General features: G+C 42.1%; 2 protein-coding genes across 6 annotated transcripts in view; one reads left to right on the top strand and one right to left on the bottom strand.

The window, feature by feature from the left end:
- sema4c (sema domain, immunoglobulin domain (Ig), transmembrane domain (TM) and short cytoplasmic domain, (semaphorin) 4C) overlaps positions 1 to 15403 on the top strand; it is a 101283-nt gene extending 85880 nt beyond the window's left edge. For 3 of the 5 annotated variants that reach the window (XM_060856552.1, XM_060856553.1, XM_060856554.1), the window contains 7 exons: positions 2305 to 2480; positions 5732 to 5876; positions 8301 to 8523; positions 9443 to 9558; positions 10292 to 10443; positions 11063 to 11124; positions 12046 to 15403. In XM_060856552.1, the coding sequence (XP_060712535.1) occupies positions 2305 to 2480; positions 5732 to 5876; positions 8301 to 8523; positions 9443 to 9558; positions 10292 to 10443; positions 11063 to 11124; positions 12046 to 12887 (1716 nt within the window). In that variant the 3' untranslated portion in view covers positions 12888 to 15403. The remainder of the gene's footprint in view (positions 1 to 2304; positions 2481 to 5731; positions 5877 to 8300; positions 8524 to 9442; positions 9559 to 10291; positions 10444 to 11062; positions 11125 to 12045) is intronic. The other 2 variants (XR_009647410.1, XR_009647411.1) reach the window with 2 other exon arrangements.
- The window catches only part of LOC132836963 (receptor expression-enhancing protein 1-like), a 57212-nt gene continuing 40123 nt past the window's right edge, over positions 117 to 17205 (bottom strand). The window contains exon 8 of the mRNA XM_060856556.1: positions 117 to 401. Coding sequence (XP_060712539.1) covers positions 375 to 401 — 27 coding nt within the window. The 3' untranslated portion in view covers positions 117 to 374. The remainder of the gene's footprint in view (positions 402 to 17205) is intronic.

Raw genomic sequence — 17205 nt, 5'->3', positions numbered from 1 at the left:
GATGGGTATATGAATTGGAAGAGTTTGGAGGGATGTGGGCCAAATGCTGGCAAATGAGACTAGAGTAATGTAGGTCGGCATGGGTGAATTACACCAAACAGTCTGTTTCTGCACTGTACATCTCTGACTTTAATTGTTTAATCCATTTGTCCCATTACTTCACTTTGGCGGCATTACACTTTTGCGATCACATACCGAGCCGTTTAAACACGAGCTGAACTGTTCACGTGAAAGACTTTTTCTGGTTCCAAGGTCACAGGTGATGATTTCACCAGCATTTTCTTGTTTACTCGTGTGAAAGTTGAAACGTCCAAGATGAGTAAATGTCAGTCACTAGGAAATGGCCAAAGGTATGATGTGGCAGATAGACTCACCTAGATGAAGTTCTGAAAATCCCAACACTGCAAAAGCAAGAGGACAAAAGAAGTCAGGACCTGGTGATGGTATGAAGGCAGTGTCCATGTCTTTTCTCCATCATCTCCTTCTGTCCTTGATTCTGATAACTGGAAGGCAGAAGTATAATTTACTGTGTAAGTGCCTGTTGATGTACTTGTCCACTGCCAGCATTCTGTGACTCTTGGCAAACTATTGCCTGAAGGTTATGGTTTAATTGAATGAGTTTGTGTCAAGCAGACTCTCAAAGATTCCTGTTAGATGAGCCTGAGCTGAAACAGTTACCTGATAGTTATGAAGCATGTTTATGCTATCAGTGTTTGTTGGACCAATATGACTGACTCAAACATGTGAAGATGGTTCACTTCAACTTTTTAGCCTTGAGGGGTAATGTGCACAACGGGTAAATCAGCAACTTGATTTTATCTGTAAGTCTTAAATTCATTTGTACAGATGTGCATTCTGACTGCTTTCTCCCCGTCACACTGGCAAGAATTAGTAATCCTTTATTGAACGCAATCTGTTATTTCCTTTGGCCTTCATTGTGGACTGGTTCTCCTTTTATTGTATTATGCTTGTGACCTTCCCCTCTCCAAGTAACCATTGCAAATGTCACCTCCCATCCTCTGCGCTTGAACATCTGGTGCCTTTTGTAACCTTTTCTTTGTTTCTAGCCACCACTTAATTCCTGCAGTAAATTGTTACTAAGAAATTTCCTCATTCATTGCGTCAGTTTTCAAAATCCATTGTAAGGCAGGGTCCATGTTGTTCCCTGTTCTCTCCTTATTCCCCAACCTTGCTCTGTTTCCATTCAGTACTTCATTGTTGTGTGGCTGATGATTTCTTTTTTACTTTGAATTCTGTTTGTAATCTCTCCACCATGCCTCCTCCAAAATAATTTGTGATACAAAGCTATGATGGTGGACAAGCACCACTTGGTGAACCATTCACCATCTCCACTTGGGTCTCCATAGAACTACTGAGGGCATCAAGTAAGACAGAACAGATGCCAACGTCTTACCCTAAACCTATGCCCTATAGTTTTGGAATCTTCTCTCTCCCCCCCACCTGAGGGAAAATACTTTGTCTATTCATCCTATCTATGCACCTCATCATTTTATAAACCTCAATAAAGTCATGTCTCAGCCTCTGATGCTCCAGGGAAAACAGTTCCAGCCTATTCAACGTCTTACTTAATTGCTCATTTGCTAGTTTTTAAAGATGGGAATTCCCAAGGTAGGGAAATGGGAATTAGTGATCAAGTTAAATGTTTAATGCCATGCTGCTAGCAATAACGCTGTTGCTCAGGTACTCATGTGCTGCTTCATTCAGCAAACTGAATCCCAACTTGAGAACCATTTTAGACAAGCCAAGCTTTGAGTTTGTTGCTAAATTTCTCTAAGGACCCAGAATCATATGATCCCCACAGTGTACAAACAGGCCATTTGGGCCAACATGTCCACACTGACCTTCTGAAGAGCTTCCCCCCACCCCATCTCTATTGTCCAGGCTAATGCACCTGACCTGCACCTCTTCAGACTGCAGGAAGAAATTCATGCAGACACTGGGAGAATATGTTGCACGTGGCTACAATTGAACCTGCGTCCCTGGTGCTGAGAGGTAGAAGTGCTAATCACCGTGCTGTCTCTGTGCTATGTTGCACCAGTATGTCAATACAGGGAACTAATGGCTGGGGATAATCATTTCTTAATGTTGGTCAGATTGAGTTTTGGTTACATGGCCAAAATTCTTCTGCCATAGCCATCAGTGAACTAAATAAAAAAAACCTTTGTTTTTTCTTAGACAGTGAATAGCAGGGTTGGGGAGAGGACAAATATGTGTTTTGTTACTGTTGATGATGACTGCACTTGCTGTTCGATAAAAGCAAATTAAGGTTTTTCTCAATGGCAGGGTGATATGGGTGGGGCTCGAACTCTTCAGAAAAAATGGACAACTTTCTTGAAGGCCCGCTTATTGTGCTCAGTCCCTGAGCTACAGCTTCACTTCAACAAGATCCAGACTACTTACACACTGAACGATGTCACTTGGCAGAAGACTGTGTTCTTTGGTATCTTCCAGGCACAATGGTAAGTTGAGTTGGTATTCCATTCTGATTTTTCCTGCCATCAAGACTTGACTCGCACTCGCAGTACTGTTCAAAAGCACTTGGCTGAGACAGTCGTGTAGATATATAAATGTGGACCTAGTTGATTCAAATGTCAAGTGGTGTCTCAAGTCCATAAGGCTTGGACTGACTCACTGGCTATCTGTCCAGGGTTAATAATCCCTCACTACTGTTAGGAAAGAATTGATCTAGGGACAGAGCCTCATCACTGCTATTGAGTGTAGCATTCATATGTCATGTGGTCCCACATATGACCACTATAAGCCATAGAATGGCTCATTTGCTACTTGATATTGCTTGAGTCATCCTGTGCATTACGTGAAGTTGGTGAGATTTGCTGTATCTTGGGGCTCAGTATGTAGCTTCTACATTGACAGAGGATGGGTTAAAATCGGAGGAGATCTGAGGAAACTGTGATTTTAGCATTGTTTGGATGTCTGACGGACCTGGTGCCGGGACAGGGGTGGTTGGTTCAACACTGAAGTCATTCCCACTGTTCGTGCAAGGGGAAGGGAGGTTGTTGGCTCAACTGGAACCTTGTCGATGATTTAGTCTGTCAGAATGCAATACACCCACTCTAAGTTGATCTAGCCTTCGAGAGGAAGAAAGAGATTGCATGCAGCAAAGTGAAAAGTTCAGCTTGAGCTGTAAAAAATGTCATGGTTGCAAATGAAATTGGAGTGAATGGCTTCCTGTCAGACTTCCTTTACACTGGCAAGTGTGGCACAATGCTATTGCAAAGATGTGCTACAAAATTTAAGATATTGGTTCACTGCATCTGGTTCCCTGTGTTATACCCAGAGCTGGTGATTGGAGCATCCATTCCTCTTCACCCCAGCAGATTAGCCATTGGATCATGAAGGTTTGGACAAGGTGAAGTGAGTAATTAGTCCAGTCAGGGTCATTTTGCTGCCAAGTTAAGTCTGGCAAAAGTCACACCAAGTATTTTCCTCATCCAAGATGGCTGTCCACTGATTCCCAATGAAGACAGTTTGCTTGTGCCCAGAATGGATAAGGTCTGCTTCGATACAGTGTCTTAATGGCCACAGCCTACTAGCACTGTAAGCTGTAGTTCCCCACATTTGAAGGCAGATGCTCCTGGGGCACCTGCCCGTGCATGTAGAATTGAACCAGAGTAAAGCTTTCTTGGGGATGGACTTGGGTGTTGGGTATGATGAGAGATGTTGGTAGGGGAAGAAACATTGTGTGTTGTGTTTTTGTTGGCAAGTAAAATGGTGCAATTGGGTGGAAGTCAGTCTTGCCATTTCAGCTGGTGTGTGAAGAACACATGGGGAATAAAAGCTGCAAATGTGTGCTGTGGCAGGCTGCATGAGTGAGACTTTGTGTTGATTAGTCCCTGGAGAATTAGACAAATGTGACAGGCTGGAGAATTTTTGCCTTATCAGGGAGAAGTTAGACTGCAAACTGTGTGAGACAGGTGATCAAGTTGATGGTGGATAACAGAGGGAGGGTGACTGCTGAGACAATGTTGGAGGTGCAGATACTGCTGCTCTGCTCTGCACAGAAGGCAACACACAATCCCAGCAGGAAGGAATTAGATTTCCGAACATGCTGACGTTTCTGTCTGTTACCCTCAACTTGAGATCGTTTCCTCTGAAAAGGCTGAAATGTGGCTTTTATTGTGAGTTCAGGGATGCACTTCCAGTTGGGATGAATATTTACCCAGGAGACCTTGTTTTGTGGCTTAGTTGAACTGTTTCTGTGATGAAAAGCTTGTCCCAAGTTTTTGCTGAAGACACGTCCAAAAAATGTATCCACTAATTGCAATTATGAAAGGGTAAATGTGCAAATGCTGTTTGAAAAGAGAGCTGTGAAAGGAGTTGAGGGAGGCAAGCTGTGATTAGTACATTTATTGAGAAGAAAAAATAATGCAGCCAACGTGGATGAGCAAAACGAAATTGGCATGGTATTGATGAACTTATGCACTTGATCAAGAATGCAAAACGTTAGATTTGGATGTGTTTGAGCAGTTGTCAAATATATTGGAAACATGTCTGTATCTGAACTGTGGTTCTATAATTGTACCATTACACAGACTGCTTGCAAATTTGTAAATCAGTTGTGCTTTGTTCCATGATAATGTTTTGCTTTCATAGGCATAATCGTTTGCAACTTAATGAATGATGTACAGTCAGTTCTGCAATGATGTGTGTTTTCTCCACATGAATTAGTTTCAACGCATTTCCAGAATTTCAACCATTATATGGAGAACAGGAACCTTTCATACCAATACTGGCAAAATCTGGCCCCATTAGTTTAAATGGCGTGGCTGTTGTGGAAGTTGTGGATATAATGCAAAATTGCAGCTATTGTGTTACATCAGAGCTGACTACTGTCTTCGGCCGAAAGCTGCAGTTAGGGCTACCTTCAGCTTTCCAGAGTTGCTGCTGTCAGATTTTTGAAATGAGGACACTCCCTCAGCACTTATTTATTTCTGCAGCAATCTTTTATTTCTAATGGAGCATGCTGAAAATATGGCAGTGATAGGAAGATTGGGTCAAAGGCTAAAATTTGAGGTCAATGTCCAGGACTTGGCAGTAAAAGCCTGGCTTTTTCATGTACTACATACACTGTACCATCAGATGTGAAGACATTGCAAGATGGGTTTAATAGCATTGTAGAACTTCTGCAGTCTAGAAGCAGTTCACTTGGCCTGTGCAGTACCCACCAAGCTTCTGAAGAACTGTCCACCCACATGTAGCTCCCCTAGCCTGTGTTTCGCATGGCTAACGCACCTAACCTTGACATTTGTGGACCATGGTGGGCAACTTAATATGACCAATCTGCCTCAGGTCCACATATTTTGACTGTGGCAAGAGACACAGGCACAGAAAATGTGCAAACCCCAAATAGTCGGCTGAGGCTGGAACTGAATTCCTGGTGCTGTGAAGCAGCCGTGTTATCCACCGCACCAGACAGTATGACACTGCTGTACCTCTCTGTGTGAGGCAGTAGAGCTGGAACATAACCGAGATTTAGGCAAAGGAGTGACGGAACAGCTTGAAACACTTCTGATAAATGCAATAACCATCTGTTGGTGCTGGGTGCCAAGTGCTGACTGAACAATGGTGATACTGCATGTCATTTGATGTCAGTCTGTTCGTCTCTGCTGTGATGGCAAATGAGAGCTTTAATGTGAAATTTTTGTTAGCAGCTTGTTTGGTGTCATGACCTCTTACTGCTTGCTCATAGGGCTGATGTGGACATGTCTGCTGTCTGCCAGTACCGGATTGAAGACATTCAACGTGCCTTTGATGGACCTTTCAAAGAATACCGGGACCAGGCACAGAAATGGGGCCGATACTCTGACAAAGTGCCCAGTCCCCGGCCTGGAGCAGTAAGTTTTTGGCGCAAGTTTATCTTGATTCTTCCAGAACTAACAAACTGTTCGGATGAATTCCAGCAGAGAATGTGGAGAAGATAGTTTAAGTTCCCCTTCATTATGTTAATCATTGGTAAGGTTGAGTTTACCTGGAGATAAGTTCACGTGATATACATCACCATGCTGGGCTATTTTATGTGTAACCTGTCCATGTTACGATGTCTGCTGCATTCAAGCTGTTTATGTTCATCTTCTTAAGCTAAGTTCATGTCTTTTATTTGATTGTTGTCTGTCTTGGCTTCAAATCCTTCAATTTTTGGTAATACACCTTCAGTGCTGATTGGATAAATACATGGGTTTGTAATCATGTGAAAGCTTTTTGTGATGGTAACAAATAGCTATGTTTGTTTGCATTGGAGGCAAAATTCACATTTGTGGGTACTCTGGAGTATTGATTTAAAACATAATTTTGGTGGACATTGAAATGTTATTGCCATTGGACAAGAACACACAGAAGCAGTGTTCTGAGTGTGGATACCAGTTTGAGCAGCATGTGTCTATGGTCTGGACTGACAGCAAGCGTGAAGCCATGAGGGACGTACATTGCTGTTGGCTAACTTGGCATTGCACTGAATCATATGCTGATGAGGTTCATTCTGCAGGAGTTGAGCAGCACTTGTGAAGCTGTAAGTCAGTACACGTCTCCACGTTGTGGAAGGCGGAGGCCTGCGGTCAAGGTGCAGGTTGGGTTTCCATTTAGGTTATTCTTTTGAGGGAGTAGCAATGTGTCCCTGAAAGGCATTTCTGCTCCCTTGCAGTCCATCACGCCTGCTTAAAACTAGATTGTGTTTCTGGGAAAATTTATGGTCTTTTGGTTAATTTAGCTTCCTTTATTCACTTTTATTCAACATCAACTACCGTTTGTGGGCATGAGTTTACTATGAGTCTACTTGTGAAGAATTCTGGTTTGCCTGCAATGAGACAAATGTTGTGTAACTTGAAAGGGTTTAGAAAAGATTTACAAGGATGTTGGCCGGGTTGGAGGGTTTGAATTACAGGCAGAGGCTGAATCGACTGGGGCTGTTTTCCCCGGAGCATTGGAGGCTGAGGGGCGACCTTACAGAGGTTTAGAAATCATGAGGCGCACGGATAGGGTAAATATGCAAGGTCTTTTCCTTGGGTTGGGGCAGTGCAGAAATACTGGGTCTGGCTTTTGGGTGAGAGGGAAAGAAATGAGACCTAATGGGCAATTTGTTCATGTAAAGGGTGGAGAGTGTATGGAACGAGCTGCCAGAGGACTTGGAGTAGGCTGGTACAATAACGACATCTGAGAGGCATCTCGATGGGAATATGATGGAAGGGTGGAGACCAATTGTTGACAAGAGTCTAGATTTGTATAGGATATCAGCATGGACGAGTTGGACTGAAGGGTCAGTTTCCATGCTGTACATCTTTGATTCTTTGTGTCTTGTGTGTGACAGTTGAATTACTTGATGCTGATTTAATGTCAGAAGTGCCCAGCAATAAATTTTCCCCAAACAAAGTGATTATTTTGCATGTGCTAAGAAGCTAAACTCAATTGTTCATTTAGCAGTGTGGTTCAAGTTTGCAGCATCCCAGGAAACCCAGTAGCAGATCTTAAAAATGTGTTGCAGCAGGTCAGGCAGCATCAAAGGAACCCGAGAATTGACGTTTCGGGCATAAGCCCTTCTTCGGGAATGTTCTTCCTTGAAGAAGCTCTTCTCCGCCCTCTACAAACTAGTTCTGATCTCCAGCATCTGTAGTCCTCACTTTCTCCTAGTTGATTTTAACCCAGTATCCAATGTCTGGGATTGGTCAGTGTATCTAATTGCAATTTGCAAGTAGTTGGGACAGAGACTTGATCAGTATTGAGTTTAGTGTGCATTCAAGCTGTTGTTGTCAGGATTACTCTCTAGATGTGATTTAAATTTGTATATTTTGGATCTTGGTTCTATCCGAGCAGTATTTGATAAAATAGGGTATCTGTTTATTGTAGTGATCTGTTGCAGGAAAGACCACAGTGACACTTAAAAAACCAACTTTTGACTCCACTGTTGAGTTGGATCATTGGAACCAGCGGTAATCTGATTGGCAGATCCTGGATAAAGAGTGCCAAATGCACTGTCAGCTTGACTTGAGACCTTTTTTGTTGTTGTTACGACAATGTACAAAATATCCCAGGAACTTGCCTTGTGTCAATGTTGTAGTAACAATCATCTTGATTGAGATGGAGTTACTGGATCTTGGGTTGTAGTATCAAGTGCAGCAGTAAATGTGAATTGTTATGCCAGTAAATCTGTCAGCAGAACAAATACCTAAGTTATGCTTGTAACACTAAGGGGTAATCTCCAAATCTTGCATGTGAGAATTTGAATGTAAGCTGCTAACATTTTCTCATGATCTTGTCCTGGTTTCCAGTGCATCACAAACAACCATAGGGAGCTTGGTTATAACACTTCACTCGAGTTGCCTGACAACACCCTTAACTTCGCAAAGAAGCATCCACTGATGGACGATCTCGTTCAACCTGTCGGACATCAACCTCTACTCATCCAGAAAAACATTAACTACACACAGATTGTGGTGGACTGGGCATTGGCTGTGAATGGGAATCAGTACATAGTCCTCTTCATTGGAACAGGTCAGTCCTGTTTTTGGTTTTGAAGATTTACAGTAGTTTGTCAGAGAGTAGGTCTTTAGTGTTGCAATCTAGGTTCAATAAAGTGTCACAATTGTTTCTGTAAGTTGAGTGGAACTGTTACCAAGTTCCTTGTGCGTAGTGTCTGGGGTCCAAAAGAAAATATCCACTTAATTCTGACTGAAAGAAGAGCTATGTTATCCAATCTCATGTTTAACTGGTCAGCCCAGTGGAAGACCATGAAGGTTTGAAAGGCTGGGGAAATGGCAGTGATGGATTGGTAATTCAAGATAATGGTTTAAGAGAGTTGCTGTGGAAAAGAAAGTCACATGTCTCTACCTGTAGCTTTGTGGATGTAGACTTAAATTGTTTAAGGAGAAGGTTACTGCAGAGAGAGTAGATCCTAATTGCCGTTTCCAAACTGCAATGAGCAGTGATTGGTGGCCCAGCACTGTGCATAAAATGACAAAGAAAAAGCTCACTGAAGCAAATGGACAGCAAACTACGTGCAATTGGAGTCATGTGGTACTGGAGTGAACTTTGCATTTTGTTTCTGTGTGGATTTATAGAAAGAACATGATTAATAACAGAGGGAAAATTTATGATTTCTCTTGGAATGCCTTGGTCCCACTGTTGATAGTGAGTTTGCTTGTAAGATGAGGCCAGGTGATTGCGACCTTCAATCTGGGAAAGTGCCGCATGGTGTTAAACAGGAGCATTTGCAAGGGTCAGGAACCATCCAGCGTTCAGCTATAGGGTTGTACATTTTTTGGGACAGGACAAATTGTAAACTTAGATGACCATCCTGTGCTGCTGAGATAGCTTCACTTCTGTTCTCATTCCCTGGTTGGGGTTAGCAATGTCACATGTACGGAGTTTCCATGTCAAACAGTTCCTGGCATGTTTGCTTCTGAATCCTTAGGTAGAGGATGGCTGCACAAGGCTGTAATGATTGGCTCCCAGATACACATTATTGAAGAGCTACAGCTATTTGAGGACCCTCAGCCAGTTGAAAACTTAGCCATCTCCAAGAAGAAAGTAAGTGTGTCCTCTATGTTTATTCAGCATGACTGTCAACAGCTCCGTTTAGCTCCATCCAATAAGTCAATGATTTAATCTGTGTTCTGTGTAGCTCCCCAGTTTGCTTTAATGTTATTACTCTGCTTTGTCAAGATCACAGTATTAACAGTAGATCATACCACAGATGAGAGATGGACTTGAAGGGCACCACTTGGTAAACCGGGCAATGCTATCTACCTTTGAGAATGGTAGAAGGTACTGCTGTTGTGCAGAGTTTTAAGAAAACTTGGTAGGTCTTATTCCTTGCCCTGTTGGCCAAACTAATTGTTCCAAAGATGCTTGGCTGATGAAACTTACTGTGTTAGATAACACTGAACTTGACCAAGAGGACCTGTGGATTCTGAAGTTCTGTAACTCCAAACATACATCCTGCCATCAATTAACTATGTGAAGTCCTGCTATATGTCAATGTTTAATTTCTTGACTGTAGTTTGAAATTGTTTTAAGTGATTGCCATTTCCCCACAGTTCCTGTTGAGCATTCCCTAAGATGCTGTTCATGTGTGGAGAGTGCTAGTACTCTTTTTTTTTGTGTGTTGCTTAATGTTTCTCCTGAGTCCTTGAATCTGCATTGTTTCACTCTTCAACAGCCACTTTTGTTGGAAATGCTGTGAAAGACCTTGAAATGTCTGCCCTAAAGTTGGCATTCAGAGTGGGCAGGAAGTTCATTCTTCTCCCCTTCTTTGCTACAGAAACTGCTGTTTGCTGGATCTCGTAGTCAGGTTGTTCAGGTGCCGTTTGCAGACTGTGAGAAGTACAGAAGCTGTGTGGATTGCATCTTGGCAAGGGACCCATACTGTGCCTGGACAAAGTGGGGATGCATGAGCGTTGATGAATCACCTGGGTAAGGATTGAGTCTTGTGTTGTGATAGACTTGTTTGTTTTTCTTAGTGTACAACTGGTACCTTTTAACTCAAATAGCTAATGTGCCCAGGTCTAAAATGTAATCCTTCTGGGGCTTTTGATTTGGGTTTGGGCTGATGATGGAAAATGCCTAGGAATTGGGATAAATGGGAGCCCATGTTGCACTCCTGGGTGCCCAAGGATGATGGGCTCCACATAACAGGAAGCTGTACTTTATGTGAAAATCTTTGAGTTGTACTGTGTAGTTTCAATGTGGCCTCCACCCCTCAGACCCTGCTCTATTTCAAGGAATGGAGTTCATAAATGTTTTGTATCAAGTTGGAGGCTTGCAGCTGCATTGGTGATTACTCAACTTCTCAATTGTCGAACTCTGAGAAGCACATGAAATGTAGAGTGGTGCTGACAAATCAAGTCGAACTGCCCATAAATGAATTGAGGTTAAAAGTATGTCTGCTGTGGAGGTTCAGCATGCTGAGATTTCAACGTTCCACCGGATGTGATTCAGCTCATGTTGAATCTGTGGACCAGAATCATTATGGACTGTGTTTTATGTATTTTGGTCAAGGGTAATTCCAGACAATTTATTTTGTTTCTTACAGATTTCTTGAAATGGTACAGGATGTTGGTTTTGCTGATGTCACGCTGTGTCGTCATCCTCCAGGTAACACAACTGAGAGACGTGGACAGTTTTCAATGGTTTTTCATGATATTGATGGCATTAGGCAGATGAACAGGGAAGTTGCATTCAGTGCGCTCAGATACAACCTGAAGAAATGATGCTTTATCATCCTCCATGCAGATGGATGGGGTCTATTTGATGTGCTCTTGTTTCCTCTGCCTGCACTGGCAGCTCTTTTGGTGTCAATGATAAAGAGAAGCGTGCATGTTTTTGTCTGAAGTCTTGTTCTGATGAGACTTGTGCAGCTACTCTGACTGGCTTAACATCAGAAGCTTTATTTGTACTTCTGGTCTAGAGCAATTGGTGTGTATGCTGAGAATCTCAATTGTTGCTCATGTGCACTGCCAAACTTGTATAATTTGGTTAACTGTGTACATCCAATTCACACTACATTTTTGTCCATGGTAAATAACTGAAATTCAAAGGACCTTTCACACTGGTTGAAGAGTCTTTTGCACTGTTTCTGCTCATGTTGTCCTTTTACCTGTCTGAATGTTAGGTGTTCAAATACAAGTGGACATGAGGATCAAGTTGTTGATATAGTTTTTGACACATGAAATGAGAACTTCATGTGCTTTCATATGGACTTGAAGTGGACCACTGTATCATGATGAAGTGGAGCTAGTTTCGTCATGTGCATGTATTGGCTGTCTAAAATTCTGTGGGGGATGTGCTCATTAGCAGCTTGTATTTTTAGAATGAGTAGCTATTCTGTAATTGGAGGAGAGAATTAAGTAGCTAATTATCTATTTAAAATGTTTGTGTTTAGGGTGCACAGATAGCACAGAAATGTAAAGCATTTTAGTAAATCCATGTGTTCTCATTGAATGACTGTCTGAGCCCTGTTGCTGTGACTAAGGTGAGGTTGACTGTTCTGTTTTTATCCTGATCATGCCCTTGTAGGTGTGGTGAAAATCAAGAACCTGACTGTTGTAGCTGGCACTACCATCCTTTTGCCATGCCAACTCATCTCCAACCTGGCTGTGCCCAAGTGGAAATTTGAAGAGCAAGATCTTGCTGACGTATCTTACGACAACTATGAAGTCCAGTCCACATCTCTGTTAATATCAGACATACAGATTCAACAAGGTGGCATTTATTTGTGTTTCTCTTTTGAGAAACATGAGCCATATTTGGTGGGAAAATACTTGCTCAATGTGGTACCCAATCCTGCCATGACACTGGAAAGCAAAGCAGCAGTGAGCAATTTTGGATTGGTTTGGCTTAGTGTGTTTGTCCTGGGAGTGGTTTGCCTCTGCTTGCTGGGAGCAGTTATCTACCTGAACCGCAAGCTTCGGGAGCGGCTGGAGAAACCAGAGGTGACCAAGGAAGTAGAGTGTGTTCATGCTTACCCGACAGAGCGTATCCTGCCAAAAGAGATTCCCAAGGGTACCAAGTTCATACCTAGTCAGACATCAAACTCTGATGAAAAGCTGTGGGAGTCACCTTCATATTATTACTCTGATGGCTCCCTGAAAATTGTACCTGGCCATGCCCTGTGCCAGAATGGGAGCTCACCATCTCACAATGGCACTGCTAATGGAATTCCTGGACAGCCCCTACCCACGGCTGTCCAGTCACCCACCCGTCTCAATCTGGCAAACATTCGTGGTGCAAATACAAATGGTTATATCCGACTGCATCTAGGAGAGGATGGTGTGGACCCGTTCTCTGAAGAATTAAGGAAGAAGTTGAAGCAACGTCAGATGTTGCCTGATGCGAATCCAGAGGAGTCCTCGGTGTGAGCAATGGTTGGATTTCCACTTGGCATAAGGCTACCTCATCTTTTGTGTAAATAGGACAAATGATAAACAAACACTGAATTATGGCGTCAATGAAGACTATGTATATACTCTGCAAGATACAACCTGCTTTGAAAAGATTAACAAATCAGATTGCGTACTGCAGAAATGCCCAAAACGTAATGCATTAACTTAACGCAATGTCTATATACACTGTACTGACCATCTTTGTCACCAGACTTGGTGTTAAACCGTGAACAGGATGAGTGACTCCCCAAATGAGGGTCTGTTTGCTGCTTTGTGGTGATTGGTGTGATTCACAGTGGCTGCTGCAGTATCACGTAAGTTAAATGTAACAACTTGTTGAGGGTTTTGTTGAATTGGCCCTAAATCTAATAGTTTTCATAAAGTGAAAGCATGAAGATGAAGTTGTCGTCAAGTCTTCAGCTAGTCTTGCTGTTAATTGGGTCAGGACTGGCTGAGATTACTGATTTTGAAATGAACTGCCAACAAGAGACTAGGACCCATGGACACAGCCTTAGAATTAGAGGGGGCAAATTCAGAACAGAAATGCGAAGATGTTTCTGCAGCCAGAGAGTGGTGGGCCTGTGGAATTCATTGCATTCTTCAGCCAGAGTGCAGTGGAGGCCGGGACGCTAAATGTCTTCAAGGCAGAGATTGTGACATTGTGACATTAAGAATTTAAGGGCTATGGGGAGAATGTGGGTTAGTGGAGTTGACATGCCCATCAGCCATGATTGAATGGTGGAGTGGACTCGATGGGCCGAATGGCCTTACTTCCACTCCTATGTCTTAATGGTGAGCTTTTGAGGTTCAGAGCAGTGGTTGTCTGCTTTGTGTCACTATTGGTGTGAGTACAAGTGAACTCACCTGGTGTGTTCAACTCCCATCTGTGGGTTATTTGGGGGGTGGTAGTTCAACTATGTGGATTATTCATGTCCAGGCTGATTTGTTCTAGTTGCAGTCTTTTTCTGTAATCTGATCACCATGACTATGTGATCATATTGAACTGATGAAGCAGAGTAGTTTAGAAACAGACTGGAAGTTCTGTTTCCAATTATGTGCTTTCTCTGAATCATGAAACAATGTGTTTAATGCTTGTGATAACTGTCTGCATTGGTTATGTCTACCCATGTTATGTTGTGTATCCATGGATTCTGTTGCTGCATCTTATGGTATGTTCCTCATCTAATTCTGCTCCATTTTTTTCTGAGTTGAATTTAGGAGTGGACCAGAAGCGGCTGCAGTGAAGCTAACAGATTATTCTTGGTGTTAAAGTTCAAAGATGGGCATTGCGCTGAGTCAAAATCGTCGCAGTGTGAAGACCACAGCATGTGATGCTGAAACAAATGGTTATTTTCACACCACAAGGTTATTGGTTCTCTTGATTTGGGAATGAAGTGAGTGGTCTGTTAGTGGGGTCTTCTGATTATCACCTGCTCAGGGTGCCTTGCTGGGTGATCTTGTTAGAATGCCCACCAGTTGCTGCTCATTGGTGTCAAGGACAAGTGCAACTTTGATACATAGTTCCAGAATAGAGACAACCTTATGGCTTTTTCATCAGTTTCATGTAGAGTTGGCTGGGTTTTTGTCTAAGTGCACACAGAATTTTCGAAACAACTCAACTGCAAAGATTTTAGGTGGTCTGTGTACAAACCTATCCAGGATTTGGTTTGAGACGTGTTTGAAAACCACATTTGATTTGGTTACAAAGTGCATGTTTGACAGACAGTGCTGAGGTTTCAGTCAGTGATGAGTGGTTGTCAAATGGTAACCAGTCATGGAGACCTTCATGGGAATTGGACAGGTATAGAATGAGGAGCATAATTCTTGGTTAGATATTGTTTGCTTATAGTCAGTGGCCAATGCTGAACTTTGGTGAAGATGTTAGGCAAGTAATGCTCTTGAAGAGAATCATGGTGGCAGTGTGATCAGAGGTTTAGGATGGATAGCAAGTTCATTGGACAACCATTGCAGCTGTGTTTTGATTGCAGTGTACATATTGTAAATCTGCATATTGTTGTGAACACTACAAAGTTTCTGGTCTATGATTTGAGGTTTGGTATAATGATTGGAATGAGGGAAAAGCATGTGTTCAAATGTGGTAAGGGAAGAATGCAGGGTGTAGTTCAGAGGGCAGATGTGTGGAGAGTGCGCAACAGTTAATGGCATAGGTGTATGTTATAGAAATGTGAAGTTAGTTGGTTGGTGGAAGAGGAATTCAGTGCATTAGGTTCACCCAACTGTTCAATTGGTGTGTCCAAGAGGGACCTGCTCTTGTGTCCTTGTTGGGGGAAGGAATCATGAGCAAAGAGTTGTGAATTTTTGTTAGCACATTGTGCAAGATGTGCTGGCCTCTGAAGTTCCTCACTTGTACTTTAAAATGTAAGTTATTGAGCTCAGCATGTAATTTAAGTCTTGTACAGTCTAAAATATTTAAAATATTTTTATAACAATTTTAAAAGGATTAAAAATAAATGATACACTGTATTCAATAATGGTTTTGTGTTGATATTTACTGTGAAATGGTTGCTTTTTGATATAATTTGGCTAGATTGTATTTTAATTTCCATTTGACTTCAGTCTTGACACAAATGTCATGCTTTTGTCAAAATGGTGATGCCATCAAGGACAACGTTCCTGAAACCTACCAGGTAGTGTTGAATAGAAATAGTTCTCAAATGAGAGCATAATTTGTCGTCTTGGGTGGGCAGAGAAGATCCTCTTGTCATGTTTTGTGGAAATGATGAGTTTTTCCAGCATCTTCATGAACATTCCATCCTCAAGAAGGCATGTTAAGTTTCGCATCACTATTTCAGTTGTGGGAAATTGGATATCCTAAATCATCCAAACTCTTGTTTAATAAATGCTGTTAATGAACAGACAGAAATGTGACTTGTAATGCAGATTAGAATCGAGGATTATTGCAGTTCTGGGGTCTACATGATGAATTGGGCACAACCTTAAGACAAGGTATCAGTTTTACTGTGATACTACTGAAATTATGTTCATGTCAGCTCATATTTTTGAATTGAGCAAGGAGTACAGATTGTTGGGGATGTTAGCTTGCAACCTTGGAGTGCACTTGAAGGAGCTGCAGTGCTGTGGGTCTGACTGGTCTGAGATGGGGCCAAGAGTAAAACTGAGTTGTGATCCCAATGCGAGTTTATCATATCGTTGAAGTGTTAGGTGTAGACTGGATCAGTGGAATTTGTCTTACATTTTACATCTGCAATATGTGCAGGCATGTCTGGTCACCAAATTGCAGTCTGTCTGAAATGAAGGCTGAAGTGTAATATCCTCCTAATGCGGGAGTGAACTTCAATTGTCCCCACAGGATTTGAAATCACTATAAAAACAACATGGAGACTGTGAACTCATGTTTAGGTTTGAGCATTGTCTTGTATGTGTGCCCTAATATCAGCCCAAAAGGTATTGAGTGCTTTTTGACTGTCATCTGTCTGTCGGTCCTTTAGCAGTTGCCTGGTTAAGTAAATGATGAATGGGGTATTTAGGAAGATTATTTTAAGACCTAGTGTAAAGTTTAAGTTTAAGTTGTGCACAGTGTTTGGGTGGGGAAGCTTGGCAGTGCTGCAAGGATTGGAAACAATCCAGCACAGCTTGCTTGTTTAATAACAATTGGTGAAGGGAGGGTTGTGGACAATGGATCCATCCAGTGCACAAATATTATCTTAAATGGCTGGGAATGTTGACGAGCTGGTGCAATGACAGTTGGTAAAATTGAGCATGTGTTTTAAGTGAAGGAATAATTGTTGTGATCTTGCCCATGCTGCCACAAATAAATTTTGACTATCACTGGATGTGTTTGGTGATATAACTGAGGAAGGGGTGTCCACATGTGGATCCTTCAGCCCCAGTATCAAGACAACGGAGGTCGTCAGAATTGCTGTTGTAACTGTGGTACATTGTTTTGGAATGTGAGTCTAAGATTGTCAACATTCACCAGATGCAGTCTCCAATGATTTGGAGACTGAGTGAAAAAGTACACCACCCCAAGTTGAATTGGAAGCACAATTTTAACACAGATATAGTATGGATAGCAAACATTTAAAGTATGATATCCTAGAAAATAATCATTCCAAAGTAATTTCATTAAGTCTGTCGAGAATGACAATGATGGGTTTATGTCTTCCATATGTAAATCAAAAATTGCATTCTCAGGTCAATTGCAACAATTTGTACAAAAGGATCACCACATGGGTGGTTGTATCTATCTGTGTGGGTGCGCAACACACTGTTGACTCCTTCTCCTGTCCCTTTTCATGACAAAGGTGACCTT

The sequence above is a fragment of the Hemiscyllium ocellatum genome, chromosome 48, assembly GCF_020745735.1.
Source record: "Hemiscyllium ocellatum isolate sHemOce1 chromosome 48, sHemOce1.pat.X.cur, whole genome shotgun sequence".
NCBI classification, from domain to species: Eukaryota; Metazoa; Chordata; class Chondrichthyes; order Orectolobiformes; family Hemiscylliidae; genus Hemiscyllium; species Hemiscyllium ocellatum.
This window is presented reverse-complemented; position numbering and strand designations above follow the sequence as displayed.